Below are 23165 nucleotides of genomic sequence, written 5' to 3'. Positions count from 1 at the left end.
GATTCTTAATTGATATGTGACTGTGGGGAAAAGTCCATTAGCCTCAGTATCCTCCTCTGGGAAATGGGATTGGTGGCTAAGATCCTATAAACGCAGCATTTTCTGGTATTAAAATGATGAGTATTTGTTAAAAGTTCCTATTTACATACACACATCCATCACTTTAATCCATCTTATCTGAACTCTGGCTCCTCCCTCCTTTCTAACCTCTCTTTCTTCCCCATCTTCCCAACGGTCAACCAATATGGCAGCTTAGCGCTGAAGCATTAAGGCAACTTCACATCACTATGCAGGACAGCACCATATTGTATGCATATTCCTAGCCAAGTCTCACCATCAACTTAAGTCTCAGTTTCCTAATCTATAAAATGGGAAGAGAATAAAAAAACTTAATAGGGTTGTTATGAGCCCCAAATGAAATGCTATATGTAGTGACTTGAGAACCTTAAAATGCTATGTAGAATTAGGATTTCAATACTTACTGTATCATCATTTATTATCATTGTTTATTAGTAGTATTATTATTATTGAAGGTGAAGCCACAAATATGTATTAGGTTTTTTACTCTATGCAAAGTATTATTTTGTATTCAATGATACAAAAGAAAATGAGAACCAGTTCCTAGGCTGAAGGATAGGATACACTCAAATGGAAAGAAAACAATGGCTAATTCAGTGCAAAGTACAGGCAAAACTATACAAACCTATTTTTAGAACACTATCTACTAGGGACAGCTAGGAAGGCTTCATGTAGGAGAGGACACAAGGGTTAAACTCGGAAGGGTTCTAAGGGATTCTCAAAGAAGTGAGAAGGGGATAGGGTACAGGAATGAGGGCGCACATGAGCAAAGGACAAGAAGAGAGGTCTGTTCTGTCCGGAGAAGGGCTGCATTGCAGTTTGATGGGATGGAGAGGGTGTAATAAGAACTAAGATTAGATAGGTTGGTGGCAGCCATATCATGAAAGTCTTTCAACGGATTGCTGAGGAATATATTCGAGAAGTAATAGGGAGCCATTGAGGGTTTGTGATTATAAAGGGAAGAGGAATTATAAAAGGAAAATGAGAGGCCCACAGATGGACAGGAGAGAGGAAATGCACTAAAGCAAGAGCAGTGACAGCAATGGGACTTCCCTGGGCTCTTTCCCTCCCTGGTTGGGTAGGAAGAGGAAAAGCTTGCTTTTCACTAGGAACGCGCTCAGCAGGCCTCCTGAGCCACAGACTGACGCCCAACACGGCCGAATGGGAATCCCAACTCTGACTTCCAAGGAATAACATTTTTGCACCAAGGAAAGGATTCAAGTGGAGAAATTTAAAAAATCTGCTGTGATACTGACAGAGTTGATGCTGAACACTGTCATTGTCCTTTAATAGTCATTAATCTTTAATAACTCATTTCAAAAGGAACCAGAGAGAATCATTGCCAGGCAGACATTTTTCTGACATTCCTTCCTTGAACGGCTTCATACATTATTAAGAAAAGGAAGAGGATGAGTCATGAGATATCGCTCCACCGGACAAATCACAGGTGATCTTAGATTTTTTTCAAAAACCCACAAATCCTAGACTTTTTCTAGCTAGATATAATAACTTGTCATTATTGTCATTATTGAAACATTTAAGACAATCAACCAGTGGCCCTGACAAAAGCACGGAGACCGTCTACTATGTGCCTTAGGTAGGTCTGGCCCCACTGAAGGCCTATCGAGGGAACTAAAGATTCAGTCGGTCGGCAATCAACCAGGAAGTATTTACTAAGTACTGCTACATGCTGTATTTATTTATGTAAGAGATCTGTTATTTATACAATTGTATTATATATTTATTAAGCACCTACTACATAAACACAAAATACCAGATTATTAAATAAAAAGTAATGGGGGAGGGGACATTATTATTTAGAAAAAGCCAAAAAAGCTTCATAAAGATCAAATGAAGTATTTGTCAAGTTTCTAAGACAATGTCTGGCACACAGTGGGTGCTTAAAAACGTTAATTCTCTTCCTTTGTCCTAAAAAAAAAAAAAAAAAAGGTTGTGTTTGACCTGTAGGAAGGAAAAGGGCCTCCAGGAGGCAGCAGTTAGGTGGTCATGTTTCTGACGGGGAGTAAGCAATGACAGTGTCCTGTCTGAGGGATGGAGAGAAGACCGGTTTGGCCGGCACATAGGAGAGGAAGTAATGTGCCCTGAGCTTGTCAAGATGGGCTAGGTTGTGGATGGCTTTAAGTCAAGCAGACAACTCTGCAGTTTATCCAAGAGTCGAGCAGAAACGGCCGGGGCTGATGAACTAGGAGTCACAAAGTTACTGAAAAAGCCATTCCGGAGATGCTACTGGATTTGGCAACTAAGAGATTACTGGTAACGGTGCAAAGGGAAGTGAATCTGTACTTAGGGAAAATCCTTTGGGGCTGTAGCAATGTGGGGGAAGAAGGGGGGTGGGAGGAGTTTGGGGAAGAACCCAGGCTGGAGGTGACAGACTGGAGACCGTGAGTCCGGACATCTGCGAAGGGCAGATGGGGGAGGTGACGGGACGCGTGGGGCTGAGGGGGACGGAGGGATCAGGAACAATCCCAAAATCACTGGAATAATGTCTTGAGACAAAGTTCGCAGGGGAGTCTGTAAGCTCTGTTTTGGTCAAGTCTGGCTGGAGTTTCTAGGACATCCGGTGCCAGGCCGTGAAGCTGGACTGAAGCTCGAGCAAGAGAGGAAAAATGTAGGTGTCATTTCCATAAAGATCCCATCAAGAGAAAAGCCTAGAGAGGAGAGGGCCCGTGGCAGAACTTCTAGGAACAGCCTGACTTAGGATACAATGGGGAAGAAGAGTCCAAGAGAACCGAAGGAGCGGAGCCAGGAGCCAAAGTCCCGAAATCCTGGGGAGTGACCAGGATGGCCCTGTCCGGTGCAGCGGGGAGGTCAGGGCAGAGCAAGACTGGGAGGAAACCTTCCACTGGGCAATGAAGATGTCAATGCTGCTGGGGAGAGAAGCTTCTGATGAGGAAGCCAAACTGCTGCGGAAAGGGGGAACTAATGAGAGCAAACAGCTTTCCCTCCTAGGAACCTGACCGGGAAAGGGAAAAAAGAGGCGGATGGCAGCTTGAGAGTGCTGGAGGTCTTAAAGCTGAGAGAAGTTCTGGCAAGTCTGGGCAGTATGGGGAGGGACTATATGACAGAATAGGGCAGAATGTCTGAGAGCTGGAAAAGAGTAAGAGACAGAGAAACACAAAAACAGAGAAACAGAGATCGACACACGGAGCCAGAGCTGGGGGCAGCACCCAGAGGGCAGGCCCATGTGGCCGGAGCAGCGACGCTCCATCTCCAGACTGGAGGAGGGCCAGTGCTGGGGCCCTGGGACTCCAGCTGCCCGGGCTCCTCCCTGAGGCCGGGTGGGATTAGGGATGCATAGTGCCAACCAGAACCCGAATTGCAGAGAATCTTTAGATGATAAAATAGTTCCGTGTTTTCCTGGGATTCTCATCCATAAAATGGGGATAATAATGGTCCATTCCTGCCCTGCCCCCCCCCTGCGTTGTGCAAACTTTAAATCCCACACAAAACATTCAGTCTGCCTCTTGACCACCTGGATCACGCTCTGTGGTTTTCTTGGCAGACTCTGGGGCCGTTGGCCATTTCCTTCTCCAGTTTTATGCAGGCAGGGATTGTGTCTTGCCCGGGGTCACCCAAACTAGAAAGCGTCTGGGGTTGGATCTGGATTCCGGCCTTCCCAACTCCAGCTCCAGTGCTCTGTGTCCACCGCACCAGAGTCACCCTCAATAGAGAAACACTAGTTGTTAAAACAAATCCAATTATTAGCAGACTCTGGGATCAAATGTTATTAAAAAGTCATTCTTACGAGAATTCTCCTGTATTTTAATGCTGAGAAATTTTACCTTAAGAAGCCTATCAGACTTTCTGAAAACGTTTAACTGTGAGTAGAACTTCTTGCTTGCCTCCCTTCACCCCCTCCCACAATCCACTCTTCTGAGATTTGGTCCTCTGATCCAGAAGGCAAATAACCAAACCACACGTGTTTATCCTGTTAACATAATTTATTATTATTTTTATTTGTGGATAAAAATTAAGGCTCACAGTACTTTATATTGTTTCACAAGCAGGATTTTTTTTTTTTTTGAAATAAGAATTATCCCAGTACAAATTTTTTCAAAATAATGTTTGACATATGACTTGACCGAAGACTTAAAATGAACATATTGTACAGGGCAGCTCTGCTCTTTTAGTAGGCTTTAAGCTAAATTCCTTTTAAAATGAATGGGCAAAGCACCGGCTTCCTCTCTGCAGGGAAAAAACCCACTACACTGTGTAAACTCCATGAAACATTCAAGGCAGGTTAGGGCAACTTGTTCACTTTTAACCCTTAAGACTTAACAAAGCCGCCCAGCATTTCCCATCCATACAGTACACGTGTTTATTATTTGACACGGGGGAATTTTAAAATACAGTAACAATTCTGTACACGAGATCTTTCTGCAGGTTCTACATCCCACAGACGAAAACAAGCACTTCTCCCACAGAGATCGTTCTAAAAGCACGAGACTTACAAAGCTCTGCGGGAATGAGAACAATTCTGCCAGTTAGCGCCTAAGTGAACGAAAGGACACACCAAACCTGGATACGGACATACCACATACGCGAACAAGGAGATACATACGTGATATGTTCATGACACCACGCCAATCAAGAGCACGAGTTATTTCGACAACTAATCTTTGCAACAAAACCAGCAATTATCCCGATGCTGGGATCACACACGCACCTTTCGAAACAAGAACTGAAATGAAAGAAGCTCTAACTGAAGTCTGCTGAGGGGAGTGGCGACGTAGCATGATGGACTCAGAAGCTGGTTCCTCCGAAGGGCTGAGACCGGCCTTTAAAAGCGCCCGTGGCGATCTGACGGCGCTCCTCCTCTGGTGATGAAGCTTGAAGCCTTTAATCACTCACCGTCGGGCAGAACTAAGAAAAGCTCACTGTGCCAGCTGCGGTTCCAAGTGGATTCGCCTCCAATTCCCCCCTCGGTCTCCTCCTGATTAACCTAGCCACTTCTGGCTGCTACCGGGCCGACTCCAGCGCGTCAAGGAGGCTTTTTTGTTCCTTTGGGGATGGCGGAGTAGAGACGATTCCTGGTCCGTGGGGCTTGCCCAAAACTTACAAATAACAGGGCAGCACCATAGAATGCCTTCCATTCTGGGGCTCTGAAGAAATCCAACCAACCACAGCAAAGCCAAGGGGGTTTCTCACAGAACCCAATGGAGGAATTTTCCTTCTATCACATCGTTTTTTTTTTTTTTTAATTAACCATCTATTTGCCATTTTTCCTACTTAAAATTAATACGAGCACGTATAGTGCTATGACACTCAGGCAAGGGTGCGCATGGAGCCCAAGGAGGGGTACGGAAGGCTTCCCCTCACACAGAAGATCATCGCATTTAAATGGCACCCGTGGCGCACAGGAGATCGCACTAGGCACCACACCACGCTCCAGAGCAACACAGCACGCACGTCGTGACGCCGAGAGTGAGTGTGGCGGGCAGGAGCGTGGGGGCACCGTTCCACTAGGACCCAGTGGAGGGGAAGTGGTGGCTCCAAGCTGCTCTTCCCATAACCCATCACCCCCATCAGCAGAACGAAACTTCCACTCAAAAGCGCCTGTAAATAAAGGGATATGACTGTGGTGTGAACTATGGCTTTTGGACAAATTGGCCTTGAATTCTGAGCTGGGAAATCTGGAGGGGCAGGGAGGTTACAGCCGTGCAGGGGCGGGAACGATTTTTGTTTCGTTTTGTTTGCCTCAGCCCGGGGACTCTCGGAATCGCAACGCCGCGGCCGAGGACGGCCCAAACTTCTCAGGTAGTCGAAGGCACCGGGCCTTTGGCCTCAAGGAACGTACCAGAGGAGCGTGGCCATCGCACTTGGGACGCTCTTCTCCGGACAGCGCGGCCGCCTTCACCACTCCCAGGGCAGCCTCAAAACCCTTTTTTTAATGGATCGACGGCCGCCCGGAGTCCACAAAGAGAGGGACGTCTTCGGGCAGCTCCTGTGAAACTCAATCTGGCCCAAGAGAAAAAGGCATGTGCAAGAGGTCAGGGCGGGTTTGCATATGTACTTGAAGGCTTCTTGTTCATGGAACGTATAAAAGAAAAATGCACATCCTTCGCTGGTGATGGGGATAAAAACGACCCAACCTCGTGTCCGTCATTCACATTCCAGACAAAAGTCCGACATCCTCCCGGGGAGAACGAGGAGCCCCGGGCCGTGAGTCCGAGCGCGGCCCCCCACCTGCGCCCGGGGCGACCCTGGCTCAACCAGCCACCCGAGCTCTCAGAGCTTCGCCTCCTCCCTGCACTCGCTGTACCTCCGGAGGGCACCTTCAGCACCTGGCGAGACAGCGCCGGCACGTGATCGGCAACCTAAGCTCTTCCACCCGCGGGAGGCTGACCGTCGGCCGACGCACCGCGCGATCCCCGTGCAGAGGCCAGCAGAGTCTGGCTTCTTCCCTCCCATCTTATCACAGACACCAAAGCTTAAGCAATCAGAGGAGAAAGTCCTATATACAAACAGTTTCGTTGCTTCCAGGAAAGCAAAAGGATAAAAGACAGCAAGAGAAAGAAGGTCATTTCACATTATTTTAGCCAGGTTATTGTGATTTCAACATTATTGCCTGAACAACACAGAACAGACGAACAGCACACAGCCAGCAATACACAGCACTTCCACAATTCAACAACATCTACTACACTATTCCATTTGGCAAAATATTTATTTATAACAAATCTGTTCAAAAGCAGTTGGTCACATTTTTTTTCCATTTTCCATTATGAAGTTGTAACAATGGTCTCGGTAAATGCAAATAAGCGGCCTCTTTTCATGTGGGTACACAAAAAAGTATAATTTACGGTTCCGTGACCTGAATTCTCTAAAGGCGTGTCCGTACTCCATCTGGGTTAGGACAGGCGGGGGCACCTCCAGGCGGGAGAGCTTTGGAGCTCTAGCTCGTAGGGCTGAGGAGGAACAGAAAACCTCTCCAGATGACGTTCCAGACTTACCCACCGGAGGAGACCCCGACAGTGGGTAACAGGAAGGCGCCATGGGGTTCTGGCCACTTCACAAGTTCGGGTCTGTTTGCTCCTCTGCGCAAGGGGATGAGTTTTGGAGGCTCCGCCTAGGCGAACCCCAAGTTGCCGTGGAGTCAGGTTACCCGACGCTATCACATTCTGGGCGACCAGCGGGACGACCTGGAGTTCTCCTGATATAGAATGCTGCAGTCTATGGAGGGGGGGGGGAGGGGGAGAGCACATCCCAAGCTCTGATGGGCCCCCAGCCCTTTCCCTTCGAAGCCAATGAGAGCCAACACCAAGAAGGCATCACGGCGCCAAACGGGCTCTGCGAGTCTCGGCCCAGGAAGGTCTAACTTCGGGCCATGGCCTCTCCCTCTTCTCACTGCTAGTTTATGGAAGGGGCAGGTTCTAGCCACTACTGGGGGATCACAACTCCTCCCCTTCTCTACACTCTACCAACCCCTCGGAGGACAGCCTCAATTGATTGTGGGGGCCCAGGAGCACCCCCGTCACTTGGAAATGGATGTCACTGCTTTCCTCGAGAGCAGGTTGGATAACCTGGAAATGGGGGAGTGTGTGTGGAAGGGGAGGCGAGGTACTCGAGCCTATGAAAACTACCCAACGTCACCTCAATGGCAGCAGCAGGACTCAGCCACAGGCCTCCTGACGCCTCCTCCAGGTCTTTGTTAATTCATTTATCCCTTCTCTCGCTACACCATTATTCAGTGGCAGGAGCCCTACTGACCACGGGGGCGGCTCCCGGCCCCTCATTCTGAGAGCAGCTCTCAGATGCAACGGCCGCCCCCGCCTCTTCTGGGCTTCCCTCAGGTGAAGAGAAGGCGGAGGTTTGGTCGTGGCTGCCGCTCTCAGCCCATGTCAGGCTGGCTGCAGGAGGAGCAGCTCCCGGAGCCGGGCCCTTATCCGCTTGGGACAGGAGCAGCCCCGGTGCCAAGTGGAGGCCGGCGCTTCTGCCAAGGGGGCGCTGACAGGACCCAAGGCCCGGGAAGATCTAAGTGATGAGGAAAGCGCAGCAGAAGGGGGAAGCATCCACAGTCAGGAGAAATCCGGGGGTCTCGGCTGCTGTGGTCACGGCAGAGCTACTCCTTTCTATCCTGGCAGGCCCGAGAGGTGACCGGACTTTAAAAGTCGCCAACGTTATTAGAGCGTCTCAAAGAGCTTTTCTTTTACAGCTTTGGCTGGAGTTTGCACAAAAAAGCGCCCATCCCCCATAAGCACAGACTAACTGGCAGTTCCAAGTAGGTCAGCGGCAGAGGACACTTTCCCCAGGACCCCCGAGGGCCCCCCTCGCCCCTGCAGCTGCTGTCACAGCTGGGGATCATCGTCCCGGTGGTCTGAGGGCTGCTCTTCTGGTGAAGCTTTGCCTCCTTCGCCTTCCTACTCTGCGTCAGGGAACTCCCTGCCCACCCCCGTTGGACTCTGTGGGTCGCCGGGGAGGGACGAGGCGGCCCAGGACGCCGACGCCGGCCTCTCCCCTCCATCTCATCCCTCCTCAGTCAAGGAAGCCTGCAGACAAAGGGCTTTCTCTTATTAAAAATATCAGGATTAAAAAGTTGTAATTCAAGCCCATCTTCAGCTGAAACAGGTCAAAGTTGTTACTGGTGAAAAGAAAGGGTTCCTGGAGGGCCACGGAGCCAGTGCCCCTGCAAAGCATCCTACCTGCCATGCTCCGGTGCCAGGAAAAGTCCGCTACGTGGCTCCCCCGAGCCCTGCCCCCAGCAGGGCTGCACAAGTGCCCCGAGTGCCCAGAGGGGTACGCCTTTAGAGAAGAGGCAGCTCAGTGGCTGCGAAGGTAAGACCCAGAACAGAACGAATGCGAGAACACAAAGGCGAGAGTCAGATGAGTGTCTGAGCACAGGCCGTGGCGCCTTGCCTAGTTACCCGTACAAATCCTCAGCCCGCTCAGGGTTCCCACACAGCCCTCGGGGCGCCCGCCGCTCCCGAACAGGCCCCGGTGGAAGGAGCGCCCCGACGCTCTCCTCTCAGTGCTGCATGGCAACCCTGGAACGTCTCTGACCATTGAAAGGGCACACAGCACTCGCAACGCAAAGGAAGTTTATTACTCCCACTCGGTAGTTCCTGGGGGCTTGGATGTTAAGTCATACATAACGCGAGAAATACCCGGGATCTTCTTAATCTCCGTGACCATCTTCAGCACCACCTGCAGTCAAAGACAAGAAGGTCCAGCGGGTGACGCCGGGAGAACGGACCGGGAGCGCGGGCCCAGCCCCCAAAGCCACAGCAAAGGCAGCGACCAACGGCCCCGAGGACTCCGGCTCCGGCCCTGGCGCTTCAAAGCCCCCGGGTCCGGTCCTACTCCCCTCTGCCCACCCTGGTCCTCGTTTCCCCCGGGGTCTCTGCCCCCCTGCAAAGCCCCATTTATCACCTGGAATCTAGCTGAGGTGGGGCCGGGGGAGGCCGCCCCCCCCCCCCCCCGGGGACCTTTAGAAGGCAGTTACCTCGACGGGAATCTCGTTGCCCGGCGTCGCCGCAATCCCGGTCATGAAGTCGCTGGTGATGAAGGTCCGGATTACCACCGATCTCTGGCAGGACGGCTGCTTCTGAAGAGGGTCCCGGTCAAAATGCAGGGGCGTCAGGATCACCGGCATCTGGCTGATCTTCCCGGCGAAGCCTGGGCCAAGGGAGCGGCGAGTCAGCCTCCCCGCCGGGAGGGACCCCCACCGACTTCTGAGCGCCCGCACACCCTTCGTGCCCCTAATGAGCTTTACACGTCCCCTTAAAAGTCATTAAGGTGCCTCGGAGAACACCGCACACTGGCTAAACTCAGACAAACGTGGCCATTGCAGTCTGCAGGCCGGGCGCTGGCGGGGCAGTGCGGCGGACAGAGCCGGTCAGAGCCCAGCCTCAGACACCCGCCCGCCGCTTCCTGGCCGTGGGGCTGCCCCTGCCCCGGCTCAGGGCTGAGACGAGAGGATCCTTGAGATAGAGGGTTGGGAGTAGAGGGGGGTGGGGGAGACCCAAATGAGCCCTAACTTGGGGGGGAAGCAGGAAGAAGGAAGACGCTGCCTAAGTGAGAGCCCCCCCTCCCCCAGGGGACGGGCTCCAGCTCCCCCCCCCCACAGGTCTCACAGGAAACTAGGAAGAGTCAGACTGGGAGACTTCCACGCTTTCCAAACACTGGCCCCCCGGCTCTGTCCCGCTCCCTCACAAGGCCCCTGGTCCCCTCAGAGCAGTGAAAGGGACGGCCCCAAAATGAACCCGAAGGCCTTCTCTGTTCTCTCACCCAGAGGCTCTGGGAACCCCGCCCAGCCTCCCCCAAACAGCCCGACACCCCCTTCCCTGCCGGCACCGTGGAGTACAGGGGCTGCTGCCTGCCCCTCCCCGACACCAGCCCTCCGAGCCCCCCAGAGCCCTTCACCGGCCTAGCGTGGGCCCAGAGGGGCCGCCCGCCGAGAATGGGGGGCGCCGTCAGGAAGGAGGGAGGGGGAGAGCCACGGCCCCTCAGCTCTCCATTACGGTGCGTTCCCTCAGGGAAAACATCGGCTGTCCCCGCTCCCCAAAGAGCAAGGCTGCCCAGACCCACCGGACTCCCTGAGAATGTTGTGGGCCTCGAAATCGGCTTGGCGCAGCGTGCTGAGCACCCCGGTGGTCAGGAAGGTGGGCGTCACGTCTGTGGGAGGCTCTTTGACGGGGGGGCCAAAGACGTAGACCACCCTGAGGACCAAGGAGAAAGAGCCCCCTCAGTCCGAGGAGCGTGCTGCCAGGCACCAAACCTCCCGTGACTGCGGCGCATCAAAGCCACAAGGCCCGCGCCGGGTCAGAGGCAGGACCTGGGGACGAGCCTCCCCCTCTGAAGGCCTCCGGCCTTGGGGCACAAGCGAACAGCAGGGAAGGGCAGGCGGGCCTCCTGGCCTCTGGGGGGCGCTCCTTCAGCAAGCCTGGCCTGGAGGTGCCAGCGCGGAGGGCGGCCGGTGTGTCTGACTGCCTGAGGCCTGTGGGAGACCCTCCCCCCCCCGCCCCCAGGACGTACCTGTTAATGTTGTGGCACATGCGCGGGATCAGCCGCGCCAGGAACATCAGGGACTCCCAGTCAGGGTCTTCTTTGCTGGAGATGCCACAAACGTAACTGTAGGAGCGGCAGTCCCCCTGCAAACACGGGCGAGACGAGCCGTCACCCGGGGAAGGGCCAGGGGCGCAGAGGGCCAAGAAAGAGCGCGTGCGTGTGTCTGTGTGTGTGTGTGCGCGTGTGTGTGTGCGTCTGTCTCTGTGTGTCTGTGTGTGTGTCTGAGTGTCTGTGTGTGCGCGTGCCTGTGTGTTTGTGTGTGTGTGTCTCTGTGAGTGTGTGTGTGTGTGTGTGCATCTGTCTCTGTGCGTCTGTGTGTCTGTCTGTGTCTCTGTGAGTGTGTGTGCGTCTGTGTGTCTGTGTGTCTGTGAGTGTCTCTGTGAGTGTGTGTGCATGTGTGTCTGTGTCTGGGCCTTCCCCACTGGTGGATCAGAGGTGTCCAACACGAAGCTGCACCTCTCAGGGCTCAGTCCTTTAGAGGCGTCTGCTTCTGACTCACAACTTTTGCAAAAAGAAACCCCCGTCCTTTCTTATTTCCCTTTTTGCAAGAAGGGACAGATGACTTAAATCCAAGCCGATACCACAAAAAAAGCATGAAAAAGCATGGTTATCTTCACAGAATTTTCTAGAAACAACCCTCATTTACTTCCCAGACCCGAGCCAACATGTCTAGGTTCACTTGAAGCTCTCGGACCCTGGCACCCTAACGAAATCTTAGTCCGGCTCCGTCTTTGTTTCCTAGGCTTTTTTCACCTTCCAGACTTTCGTTGCAGCCCAGGGTCCCAGGGTCCCAAACGGCATTCCCCTCACCCCCACAAGGACATCCCGGTCTCTTTTATGAGAATGTCGGGGTCACCCATCCATACTAATCAGCAGGCTACACATGTAATTCAGGAGGGAGGGAATTATTTTTAAAGGCCCCCCCCAATTTCCTTCCCAGGCTAATGGCACACTATTTCAAAGTCCGATTCTTTTTGTACAGGAAAACAACTGTTTGGACATGTAGACGTATATTGTATTTCATTTATACTCTAGCATATTTAACATGTATTGGTCGACCTGCCATGGGGGGAGGGGAGGAAGGAGGGGAAAAATTAGAACAAAAGGTTTCGCAATTGTCAACATTGTAAAATTACCCATGCAAATATCTGGTAAATAAAAACTATCAAAATAAAATCAAAATAAATAAATAAGAGATCCCCCCCCCCATAAGTTGATCATTTGGGGTAAAAAAGACCCGGCACACACTTTCACTCTAAGGGAATTTAAAAGGCCACAGGAACAACGCAGGCTGAATTCTTTTGGGTTAGAATGTTATCACAAGAAATCTCCTGCAAGGACACCTCACACAGCTATTCAGGCCCCCGTTTTCAAAGAAAATGCCTAGCGCCCCAAACTCACGGACTCTACAGTGGATGTCAAACAGACCCGAGAGCACTCGCCGGAGGAGGGGCACAGTGGGCACACAGCTCGAGGACACTTACCTGGACCCCGACGGTTTTAATGGGCAGCAGGAAGGCACTCAGGGCGTGCAGGCTGGTGATCTGCATGAGCTTCTCCTGGTCCTCCTCGGTGGTGCAAGCTTTGACCCTCTGTAGCAGCGTGTGAGGCTACGGAGCACAAGGGAGGAGGAGGACGGGTGAGGGAAGGTGGCCGCCCACCCTCTGAGCCCCTGGGCCAGGACTCCTTCTGGGATGCGTTTCAGAAACCCTTTCTCACCCCCTCCCCCCTCAGGGCTAGTGCTGGGGATGGAAAGGCAAATATGGAGAGGAGACCCCAGCCCCCCTCCCTTGAGAAAGAGATCAGCTGTGAGGTCAGCCTGCTGGAAGGGTCCTGGACTAGCACCAGGAGGGGGCAGAGAGCCCAAGAAATGAGGAGGAGGACGGCCCACGGTGGGCAGGAAGGCGGTCGGGCCAATCCTGCAAAGACCACCCTAGTGCAGGGTGACGGAGGCAGCCGAGCCCCAAAGGGAGCAGGAAGAAAACCCTCCCAAGTCCAGGCCGGGCACTTGCATTCTAGCAGCATCCCCCGCCCTCCCCTCCCCCATCGGTCACAGAGATGGGCAGGACTGCGGCCTCCCAGAGTCCAGAGAGCCTCGGCCACGAGGCAGTAGAGGTCCAGCAGGTGGAACGGCTCACGCAGCTTTTACGGGCTGGACAGGGAATCCCCCCCCCCCCCCAGGCCCTGACTAAGAATCCTTGCAGATCCGTGTGAATTTAAACTTGGAGAAAGTATGAATTCAATGATAAAGAAAAAGAATTGAGCTTAGCATTTCAGGGTGGGAAAAGGCCCAAGAGACATTAGCGTGGCCCTTGTTATGGCAGAAAATGAATCGTGCCATGGAGGGATCCGCCCCAACGCTGTCCCCTGTGCCACGGGGCGGGGTGGGAAGTAGAAAGAGGGGAGGGGGGAGAGCAGGCAGACAGTAACGTCTCGGGGCATCTTGGCACTCCAACTCCCCGAGCGCAGATTTTCCCCTTTCCATCCAACACTCTCTTCCAAAGCCAAGTTTTCTTCAGAGTTAAAAAGACATCTCAGAACACTTGAAATGAGGAGTGTTCACAAATCCCAAATGAACAGGTAATTTAAAAAGGTCAAATCCAGAATCGCTACCTGCTGTGATCACCAGTTTCCTCCTTGAAAATTCCTTACCTTTTTCACACTTGCAGAAAAGTCAGCTACTATTTTCAAAATGTTGTTGGTTTCAGGAAAGTCTTTACATATGTAAGGCTCTTCGGCACAAATTACTCTTATCGCCAGGCCTGGACCTAAAGATCAGGGAAAAGAAACGATCCAAATATTAAACCAACCATCACCCAATACCCGCATTCTAGTACAGCTGACCCCCGGCTTCGTCGTCAGCTCATTCAGCAACGGAGGGACCCACGAGGACGCGGTACGAGGCCCTGAATTCTAAAGGCTCTTCCAACGTTCGCTCCTTCATCTCAGTCACACAATTCAATCTGCCAAGGGAGAGCGCAGCGAGCCACAGGATTTGGGGGGAGGGGGCGAACACTGCCTGTGGAAGGAGGGGCACACACTCATGGGCACCAGCTAGGCTGCTCCCGGGCACTTGTATCCAAAGGAGCACCAGGGACCCTGGACTGGCGCCTACACGGCAGAGCCAAGCCTTCCAGCAGCCTTCCTTTCTGACTCTCCTGAACGGGTTCCTACAGTGAGAAGATGGAGGCCTCGGGTCTGGACTCGACTCCTGGCTCTGGCCCGATGACCGGCACCCGTCCCGCTCCCCGGGCCTGTTTCCTCATCTGCAAGAAGCTGGGGTCAGACTGGGTCATGTCTGGTCCCTTCAAGGGCTCTGGCCGAAAGCTACAGAGACTCCGACTCCATCCAATCTGTAAGCGTCAAACAAATACGCTGACCAGGGTCTGATGAGGCAAGGACGGATTGGGAAGGCTAATGCCCGAACACCCATGACAGCAACAGGAACGATGACGTGAGATATTTATCACACGGGGGGAGTCACAGAACTGAGCATCAGGGAGGAAACGTGGGCTGCTGCGGGACAGGATCGCAGACCCCCCTCCCCCCGAATCAGGGGAGGGGCCTGGAAGCCCCCCTGCTCCGCTGTCTCTCTGCAGGCAGACGGAGACTGCACCAGGTCCCGGAGGCAGGTGAGCGCCTCCTGACCAGCGTCCCTTCCTCTGGCACCTGTGGGTTGGGAGGGCAGGGCCGGCCCCCGAGTCCTGCGGCTTTCCCGCACTCATTCCCAAATGTCAGACCTAGGCTGAGCCGTCCCTGCTGGCACCACCTGGCAGCTCTACACCAGCCTTTAAGTATTAGGGCCACAGTCAGGGCCGGGACTCAAGCCCGCGGACTCGACCACCCCCCAAATCCAGGGCTGACGACGCTGTGACAGCCCAAGTGCTGCCATCCCCTTCTACAAATGAGCCAACGGAGGCCGACGAGGGGCACACACGGAGGAAGCGGCAGACCGGGATTTCGGAAGTATGTCTCGAGCCCAAAGGCCTTCCCAGGAGACACTGCTCTTGGTATAGTGAGAGAGCACGTTTACAAAATGAACTTTTTTCAAATGGTGTAGGTAATGGAGTAACGGTGAGACTCAGGCAGCTACTTAAAATGGCCTTTCCATCAGTCACCTGCCTAAGAAATGGGTCATTCTTCACAGCAAACATGGAGAAGAGCCAAAGGAAACGCATGCTTTCCACTAAATCTAACAGACACTGAAAGGCAGCGGGGCAGGACGGACACGGAGTCAGGAAGCGGGTGCCCCGTGCAGTGGAGCGACGGCCAAGGCCTCAGTCTGCTCAGAGTAACAGCCTTCCACAGCTTTCCTTACAAGCCTGGGAGATCTATGATGGCGATGTCCGAGTCAGTGATAAAGGCCTAAGTCTAGAGTCAGCAGACAAATAGAAAACACTGAGATACTGTAGCCATAGCCGTGCTTTACACCTTCAACAGGGAAGCCCCATCTCCTTGGGCCCTGCATGGGTCCTGACCCTTTACCTCTGCCCCTCATTTGCACTGAAGGCTCTGGGACCCAACACCTCCTCAGGACAGATTACGCCAGACCCAAATACATTCTTTACCTGGGAATGGATGTCTAGAGACCAGTTCTTCAGGGAGACCAAGTTCTCTACCCAAAATCCTCACTTCATCTTTGTGGAAGTCTTTCAGAGGTTCTATTACTTTTCCCTAAAAAGAAAACACAGTTGTTGAACATAATGGGGAGGGAAGAAGGGAGAGAATCTGGAACACAAAGTGTTAAAAATTGTTTTTGCTTGTAACTGGGAAAAATACTGAATAAAAGAAATAATGACTACTTAAAAATAATGAGGAAAATGTTAAGATGCAAACCCAAGAGTCCAGAAGTGTAAAGAGATAAACATAAATGAGTAACCATAAAGGACTAACAAAGGTTAATCTATTTACTTTCTTATATGGGGAGGTGGTACATGTTATCATCATTGGGGGTAATAAAAGGAATCTAATTAGACAGTCTGAATGATTCTGTTATGTTTTGATGATCTCCAAAGAAGAATGGAAAGAGTGGTAAAGAGAAGTATTCTGGTAGAGGAGGAAAAGGATAGGAAAAATGGGGAACATCACCTTATGTTAATTGTATGCACAAGTAAAAGCCTGTATGAGGAAAATAGGGACACTTGAACTTCATTCTCATCTGAAATGGTCTGAGAAAGGAAAAATACACCCACCCACCCACTCAAGTTGGATATAGAAATATATTTTGTCCAATAAGAAATAAAGCAGGGAAAATGTTTAAAGGAAAGGGGGAGAGGAAATTAGGAGGACGTCAACTTAGAAAAAACAAACTCTAAAAGAGAGGCAAGGAAAAAAAAAAAAAGTAAAAGAACATAAGAATGGAGGGAAATACTAATTAACAACCAATAACTATAAATGTAAATTGGATGAACTCACCCATAAAAGGTAAGAAGACAGCAAGATGGAATACAAATGAAAATACATGAAACACACTTAAAACAAAAAAGTAAAAAAAAAAAAGTTAGAGAAGAAAGTAGCAATCATGATCTCAGAAAAAGCAACAACAAAAAAGAAATCTAAGTAAGAGAGATAAACAGCAAAACTACATATTGCATATACATACTAAATGGCATAGTGTATAAACTCTTAAAGGAAAAAGCAAATGAATATCAGGCAGAGATGGTAAAACTACAAAAGTGGGTGACTTCATTCACCCAAGTAAATCTAACAAAGAAATGGAGGATTTAAATAAAATTTTAGAAGAAATTTCGGATATGATCAAGATAGGTGTCTGAAGAATACTGAATAGGATAGAAAAGAATAGATGTTTAGGCATTTTTATAAAAAAATTACAATGTATTAGGGCCTTAAGCATCTCACAAAAACAGAAATGAACTATTAAATGTGTCTTTCACCAACCACAATGCACAGTTACATTCATTAAAGTGTTTTTGAAGCATAAATTAAAAATTGGAAACTAAATAGCTTAATCCTAAAGAATGAGTGGATCTTGACTCATCCATCATAGAAATGACAGACCCAGTAGAAAGAGCAGCATCAGTGAAGCAAACAATTAAGAGCTAAAACAAAACAAAACAAAAAACCAGAAAGCAAACAAACAAACAAACAAACAAACAAACAAAAAAACCCAAGAGGTTGAAAACATCCAGTTAAAAACAAAATTGGAGTCTTTCAAATCAAGGAAGAGATTTTAAAAATTGAGCAAACAATAAAAGCCCTGAATTAGTAAGTAAAATTAAGACAAGACACACACAAAACATATATAAGAACTATATGAAAATCATTACAAAATACTCTCTACACAAACAAAAACAAACATAAATAACTAGAGAAGTATTAATTTTTCACATGTGGACCAAGCCAATATAATAAAAATTATGACACGGCCTAAATTTACTTATTCAGTACCATCCCAACCAAACTATCAAAAGATTGCTTTACATACTTTATAGAGAGATTTTTGAAGAAAAATAGATAAAATGAAATCCATTGGAGAAACAAAAAGTTAAGAATATCAAGGGAATCAATGAAAAAAAAAGTGAAAGGAAGAGGGAGTAGCAACCTTAGCTCCCAAACTATTGGTACTGGATAAACCAAAAAGGTTACTCAGAAGAGATGAGGTGCAAATGAGCACATCAAACTAGCATTTGAGAAACCAAAAGATCATAGAACTCCTATTCAACAAAAACTGCTGGAAAAACTGGGTAACCAGGCAGAAAATAGGCCCAGCCCAACATCCCACAGAGCACACAACTGGGCATACGGGTGACCGCCTAAACAAATCAGAAAGCCAAGATGGCAGTCAGAGCCAGCCTGGGCTCCCCATCAATTGCCCGGACAGATCAGGAAGTACACCGGACCAGATTCTGATGAGGAATCCAGGAAAAAGTCAATGGCTTGTTTTTCCAGCCCAGGTCAATCTAGGGAGGAGATTTCGAGAGCCACAGACATGGCGGCGCGGAGCCGGCCCCCGGGAGAGGCTGAGCACCAGGGACCACAAGAGGTCCCAAATCCTTCCCAGAAACCACGCGCAGGAACGGTCGCCAACCGAGGGCCTGGTGCTCACCCCCCAGGTTCGGGTCACAAATTCAAAGTGTCCTGAGGAGACCCACAAACTTGGTGGCCTTCCCAGGTCCTGGGCAAGGTATCAAAAAAGAAGTGAAGTTCAGCCAAACTTATAAGAATTTGAGTCATTTCCTAAATAATAAATGGGCAAAGATACAAACAGGCAGTTTTCAGAGGAAGCAATCCAAGCTATCAATGTTCCTATGAAAAAATACTCTTTATCACTAACAAATAATAAGAGAAACAAAAAAGTACAACTCTGAGGTACCACCTTGTACCCGTGAGATCGGCAAAGTTGGCAAAAGAGGACAATGAGAAAGCCAAAGGGCAGTCCCGCACATGCCGGAGGAGCTGCCGGAAAACGGGTGCACTAATGCACCGTGGGTGGTCTGTGAACCAGTCCAAGGGAAGCAGCACGGAAGCAGGAAAGAGCTATTGAACTGGGGAGAGTGCACGTAGCTGTCTAAGCATGTACAAATCACGTTACAGGATAGCGATACGCTGAAACGCTGTGCCGTGCAGAAGGATGAAGGCTCAGAGAGCTTCTCCCACCCCGGGGTGCCTAGGCCGGCGCTGCCCCTGGGCTCTCCCTGGGGAGGCGTCTGTCCCAGCCCACCCTGGCCCGGCGAGGCCCCCGGTCCCTCCTCCTCACCTCCTCCCTCAGCTTCCTGATGAGCTCCGTGTCGTTGTGGTGCGTTTTGATGACCTCGGCTTTGCCGCTTGCAACAAGGGACGCACTTTCAATTAGATCAGGCCTTAATGTTCCCTGGGCAAGGAAAACCTCCTCGGGTTTCAGGTTCATCTCTCCAATCACTTCATTGGCGATCTGTAACCGAGAGGATGGGTACAAAATTCAAGCAGACTCAGGTGCCTTTGGGGCAAAGCAGGCCAGGCTGGCATGAGCTGTGCCCACATGTCCCGTCTGCCTTCTTCCCTGCAAAATCCCACAACCCACTAGGTCTCCCACCCTCCCAGCACCGAACCAAGACGCCCCCCGGTTCCCTAGCAGTGCCACACCTCGGGCAGGAGGGCACAGGAACAGGAGGCGGGTTTGCTCAGACATGGAGCAGGCAAAGCGGGGAGTGCCCACAGAAAAGGGGCAGCCTCTCTGCCAAGCGGGGGAGCTTCTCTCCCTTACAGCGACAGCAGGAAGGGGAGGCTGCTCCCCGAGAGCCGCCTCTGTTCCCCCCCGGCAGCCACAGCCATCCCTCCGATTGAGCCTCTCAGTCTTTGTGTCTGTCTGTGTCTCTGTCTCTTTCTCTCTCTCTCTTTCTCTATCTCTCTCTCTGAACAGTTTTCAAGCCTGGCCAGGAAGCTGGGGGAAGGGAAACTCAACTAACAGCATCATGAATTCCAAGACCAGCTGTTGTGGAGCAAAACGTACATATTTAAAAATCACAAAGCGGCTCTGAATCAGACTAGTTTTTCCGATCTATCGTCCCATCACAACTCCTATGGCTAATATTAGATTCAGGAAGCAGCATGAAAAATTAGGAAGATTCTTTACCAACTTACTGGAAAAGTCTATCTAACAAGTTGTGATATTTTGCCAAGGATGGAAAAAAAGGCTCTCTTCGAAGCTGTGTACCTTTCAAACACTGACGGAGTGCTAACACTCAGAATCCTAGATTCAGAAAGCGGATCAGAGCGCAACAATCCCCGTCCGATGCCCTCATTTTGCGGGCCAGCCGCCCACGAAGGGGCTCACGTCTCCTTACCGAATCAGGACAATGGAAGCATGGGAGGGCCCTGAGGACACCACATTGGACCCCCTATCCCAGAGCACCCTCCCCGGCTCCCGGCAGGCCATTCCACCATGCACCCCTAACAGACGTTAGGGAGTCTCTAAGCTGCCACTGGCACTAGGCTGATTGATTCTATCTGAAAGTAGCCCCTTCACCTGTCACCGAGAAGCAGGACAGAAACGTCGGTCGCTTCAGATGTCAGTAGAAAAGTACCTTAACAAAGGTGTCTCCGATAATTTTCCTCTTTTCCTCAGGACTTGTGGTCATGTTTAACGTCTTGCTGATCCTTTTTCGGGGAGTCCTGTCTTCCTCAGATATCGGTAACGTTGTCGTGCCGTTGTAGAAAGAATGAGCAGCGTTGACCACTGTGTGACAAACAGAGGCTTTTTTAAAAGAACCACCAAAACCTGAATAAACCATCCTCCACAACTCTCGGGGTCTTTCACATGTTCCGGAACTACTATCCACTTAGGCAATCCATGAACGTTTGCTCTCAAGAACCAAGTCAGGGGGACTCTGTAGGATTCCAGGGCAGCCGCCTCAGCCCTGCCCCAGAGAAGCAAGGTCCCGCTCCTCCCTCTGACTAGAATCCAGTCCGGGTGCAGCCAGCGGAACCTCGGGAGGGGAGCAGGGATCCCGAGCAGCAGGCGCCCAGGAAACGTCACCAACCAAGCCAGGGGACTCCTCTTCCAGGTTTCCCACTTAAGACCTGAGCTTTCCATTAACTGCCTCATTCTCACACATGTGTGGGGCCCGGAGGAAGGAAGCTCTGAATTCACCCCCCCCCCGTCCCAGATGCTTGCTAGCTGTGCAACTCTGGACAAATCACTTAACATTTCTCTGCCTCAATTTCCTCAAGTGTAAAACGGGATAATGGTGGCAGCCCTCGGTCCCAGAGCCGCCGCCAGGATCAGATGAGACGACCAGAGCGCGCTTAGCCCAGCGAGCTCTCCACAGAAACGCTAGCAGTTATCATTACTATCACATGTAGTGACGTCAACAAACCTTTCTTATTTGCGCCTCCTGAGAACAGGCTCTGTGCCGGACTGTAGGGGAACCCAGAAACAAGCTTAAGGAACCCTCAGGGCTCCCTCGAAGGCCCCCATCTCAGGCAGGGAGACCCAAGGGAGTGCTGCCAGAAGGCACCGGAAGCTAACACAGAACTGAGGCTGGGCTACCAAGGACGGGTCCAAGGGGCAGAAATAGGAGACAGCAGACGTGCTTACAGTCAATGTTCCTGCAGGCTTTCCCGCCTTAAGGAAGTTCTTCTGTAAAGGTCACAAAGTTTAAAATCTACAAATACCCCCTCTTCTAAAATGGCTGCGACAGCCCTTTCTGAAGCCAATCTGCTGATGCCAAGAGAACACAGAATTTGGGCAACTGACGTGAGGCCGAAGGCCTGAGCCTGCCGCCCTCTTCCTCCATCTCTGCTCCCGAGTGCTCCCCCAAAATATACTCACTTTTGCTCACTTATAAACAGCTCCTGCTCTTTCCTCAGGAAAGCAAGAAACATTCGTGCTGATCCTTTTGACAAGAACTATCAAATCTCACAACAATTCGAAAAGTAAAATTATTCTGTGCCATAATTCCCTCCCAAAGGGAAGTGTCAACTCTTAAAATAAACTTTCCTGTGGAGGCATAGGTACACATGTTTGTGCACGGACTGTGTGCAGTCACACGCTTTAAAGCTATGACCGCCTCATGATTGTCGTTTTTCTCTCTTTAGAGAGCGTGCTCTGCTGTTAGGAACTGATGCAGCTAAACACACGAGCCCCTGAAAGAGACTCTTCAGACGGAAGAACACGGAGCCCCAGCACCGAGCACCGATCAGGACGAGGAAGGCCGGGCAGTTAGCAAAGTCCTGTTTCCTAGACACCCACCGACTGAGCCAGGTCCCAGGCCCTGAGAAGGCTCGGATCGCGGCCACAAAAACGCCACCACGTCCTTCAAAACGGCCTTGCATTCTATGGCACTTTGACCTTTCCAAAGTTCCTGCCTTCTCTCCTCCTACAGTCTAAAATGGAGAAATTATGGGACAAGATGAATAAAAAGTTCATCAGGAATGAAAAGATATGAGTGGACTGCGAACCTCCCACTGAAGAGACTTCTCCCGTGCACCCCGGAGCCAGAAAAGGCAGATCATTTTTAGTTGTCTGAAAAATAGAGAAGCGGGGTCCAAAGGGCTTACGTGCTTTGCTGAGGTTAAGACGGGTGAGGTGAGAAAAAGCTGGAAGGAGCAACCGGGCCATCAGCGGCCGCCTCGGGCTCGGGGGGAAGCCCTCGGCGGAGCCGTGAGGTCAGGAGGCAGCCTGCAGGAGCCTGGGAGAGGAAGAGCCCACACGTCTAAAAGCCGGTGAAAGGATGGTGGAGGGGAGGGAGGGGCTGTGATGTGGTGGTCAAAGGCATGTGGAGAGGCAGCAGACGGGGGCCACCCATGCCAACACGTGCCCAGAGGACGGAGGGCCTGGCCTCAGTGAGGAGGCGCACGTCTTCCCCACTCACCAGAGGAAAGCAGGAGAATTCAGTCCCGTGCAACATGGAAGAGTCCTTGCCCAGTGGCCCAATGGAAGCTGGGAGGGCCCGGGCTGAGAAGGGAGGGGGACGTGGGACCCTCAGGGACCGATTCAGGAGGGCCAGGGCTGCCGGCTGGCCGTGGCCAAGAGCGAGCTTCAAGCTGCCGCTGCCGGACTTCCTCGGCTCAGCGCTGGGGAGACCCAGAGCGGGGAAAAGTAGGGGAGGGAGCCCTGATCTTGCACCCAGAGCCGGCCTGATCCCACCGGGTAGTTACCCACCCATCCCAACTGAACAGCAAACCCAGCTTGGCTGTAACGCTCTACAAGATCACCGGAGCCCTGTAAATATCCAGTATTCCTCTACCTCTGACAAAGCCAGAGCGTGCCGGCCTTCCTCCTCCCGCCGTGTGGAGACCCTTAGTTCCCCTGTCCTGATATGGTACAGGAAGGTAAGAAAGAAGGAAAACAGCCTCAGAAATTACAGAATTACAAACAAAATGCGATGCTGTTAAACTAAAACTACTAACTCCAAATGTGTCGCTGGGGAGCGACTCTGGCGCACCCGAGAGCTGACGTGAACAGATCGTAGTCACCAGGTCGCCTCCCACATCACAGTGATTATGAGTTTTGTTTCAGATGCTGTACTAGGCAACAGAATGCATTTTAAGATCTCATAATCACTCAATAAGCATTTATTAAGTGCCTACTGTATGCCAGGCACTGAGCTAATCACAGG

General features: G+C 51.2%; 1 protein-coding gene across 1 annotated transcript in view; it reads right to left on the bottom strand.

The window, feature by feature from the left end:
• Positions 1-9120: 9120 nt before the first annotated feature.
• Positions 9121-23165, bottom strand: part of GMPS (guanine monophosphate synthase) — a 43246-nt gene continuing 29201 nt past the window's right edge. The window contains exons 8-16 of the mRNA XM_074298057.1: positions 20130-20281; positions 18824-18997; positions 15675-15780; positions 13759-13874; positions 12591-12716; positions 11074-11189; positions 10627-10757; positions 9542-9714; positions 9121-9243 (exon numbers count right to left, since the gene is read on the bottom strand). Coding sequence (XP_074154158.1) covers positions 9142-9243; positions 9542-9714; positions 10627-10757; positions 11074-11189; positions 12591-12716; positions 13759-13874; positions 15675-15780; positions 18824-18997; positions 20130-20281 — 1196 coding nt within the window. The 3' untranslated portion in view covers positions 9121-9141. The remainder of the gene's footprint in view (positions 9244-9541; positions 9715-10626; positions 10758-11073; positions 11190-12590; positions 12717-13758; positions 13875-15674; positions 15781-18823; positions 18998-20129; positions 20282-23165) is intronic.

Source organism: Sminthopsis crassicaudata, chromosome 3 (genome assembly GCF_048593235.1).
Source record: "Sminthopsis crassicaudata isolate SCR6 chromosome 3, ASM4859323v1, whole genome shotgun sequence".
NCBI lineage: Eukaryota > Metazoa > Chordata > Mammalia > Dasyuromorphia > Dasyuridae > Sminthopsis > Sminthopsis crassicaudata.
The sequence above is the reverse complement of the archived record's forward strand: the minus strand, read 5'-3'. Positions and strand labels throughout refer to the sequence as shown.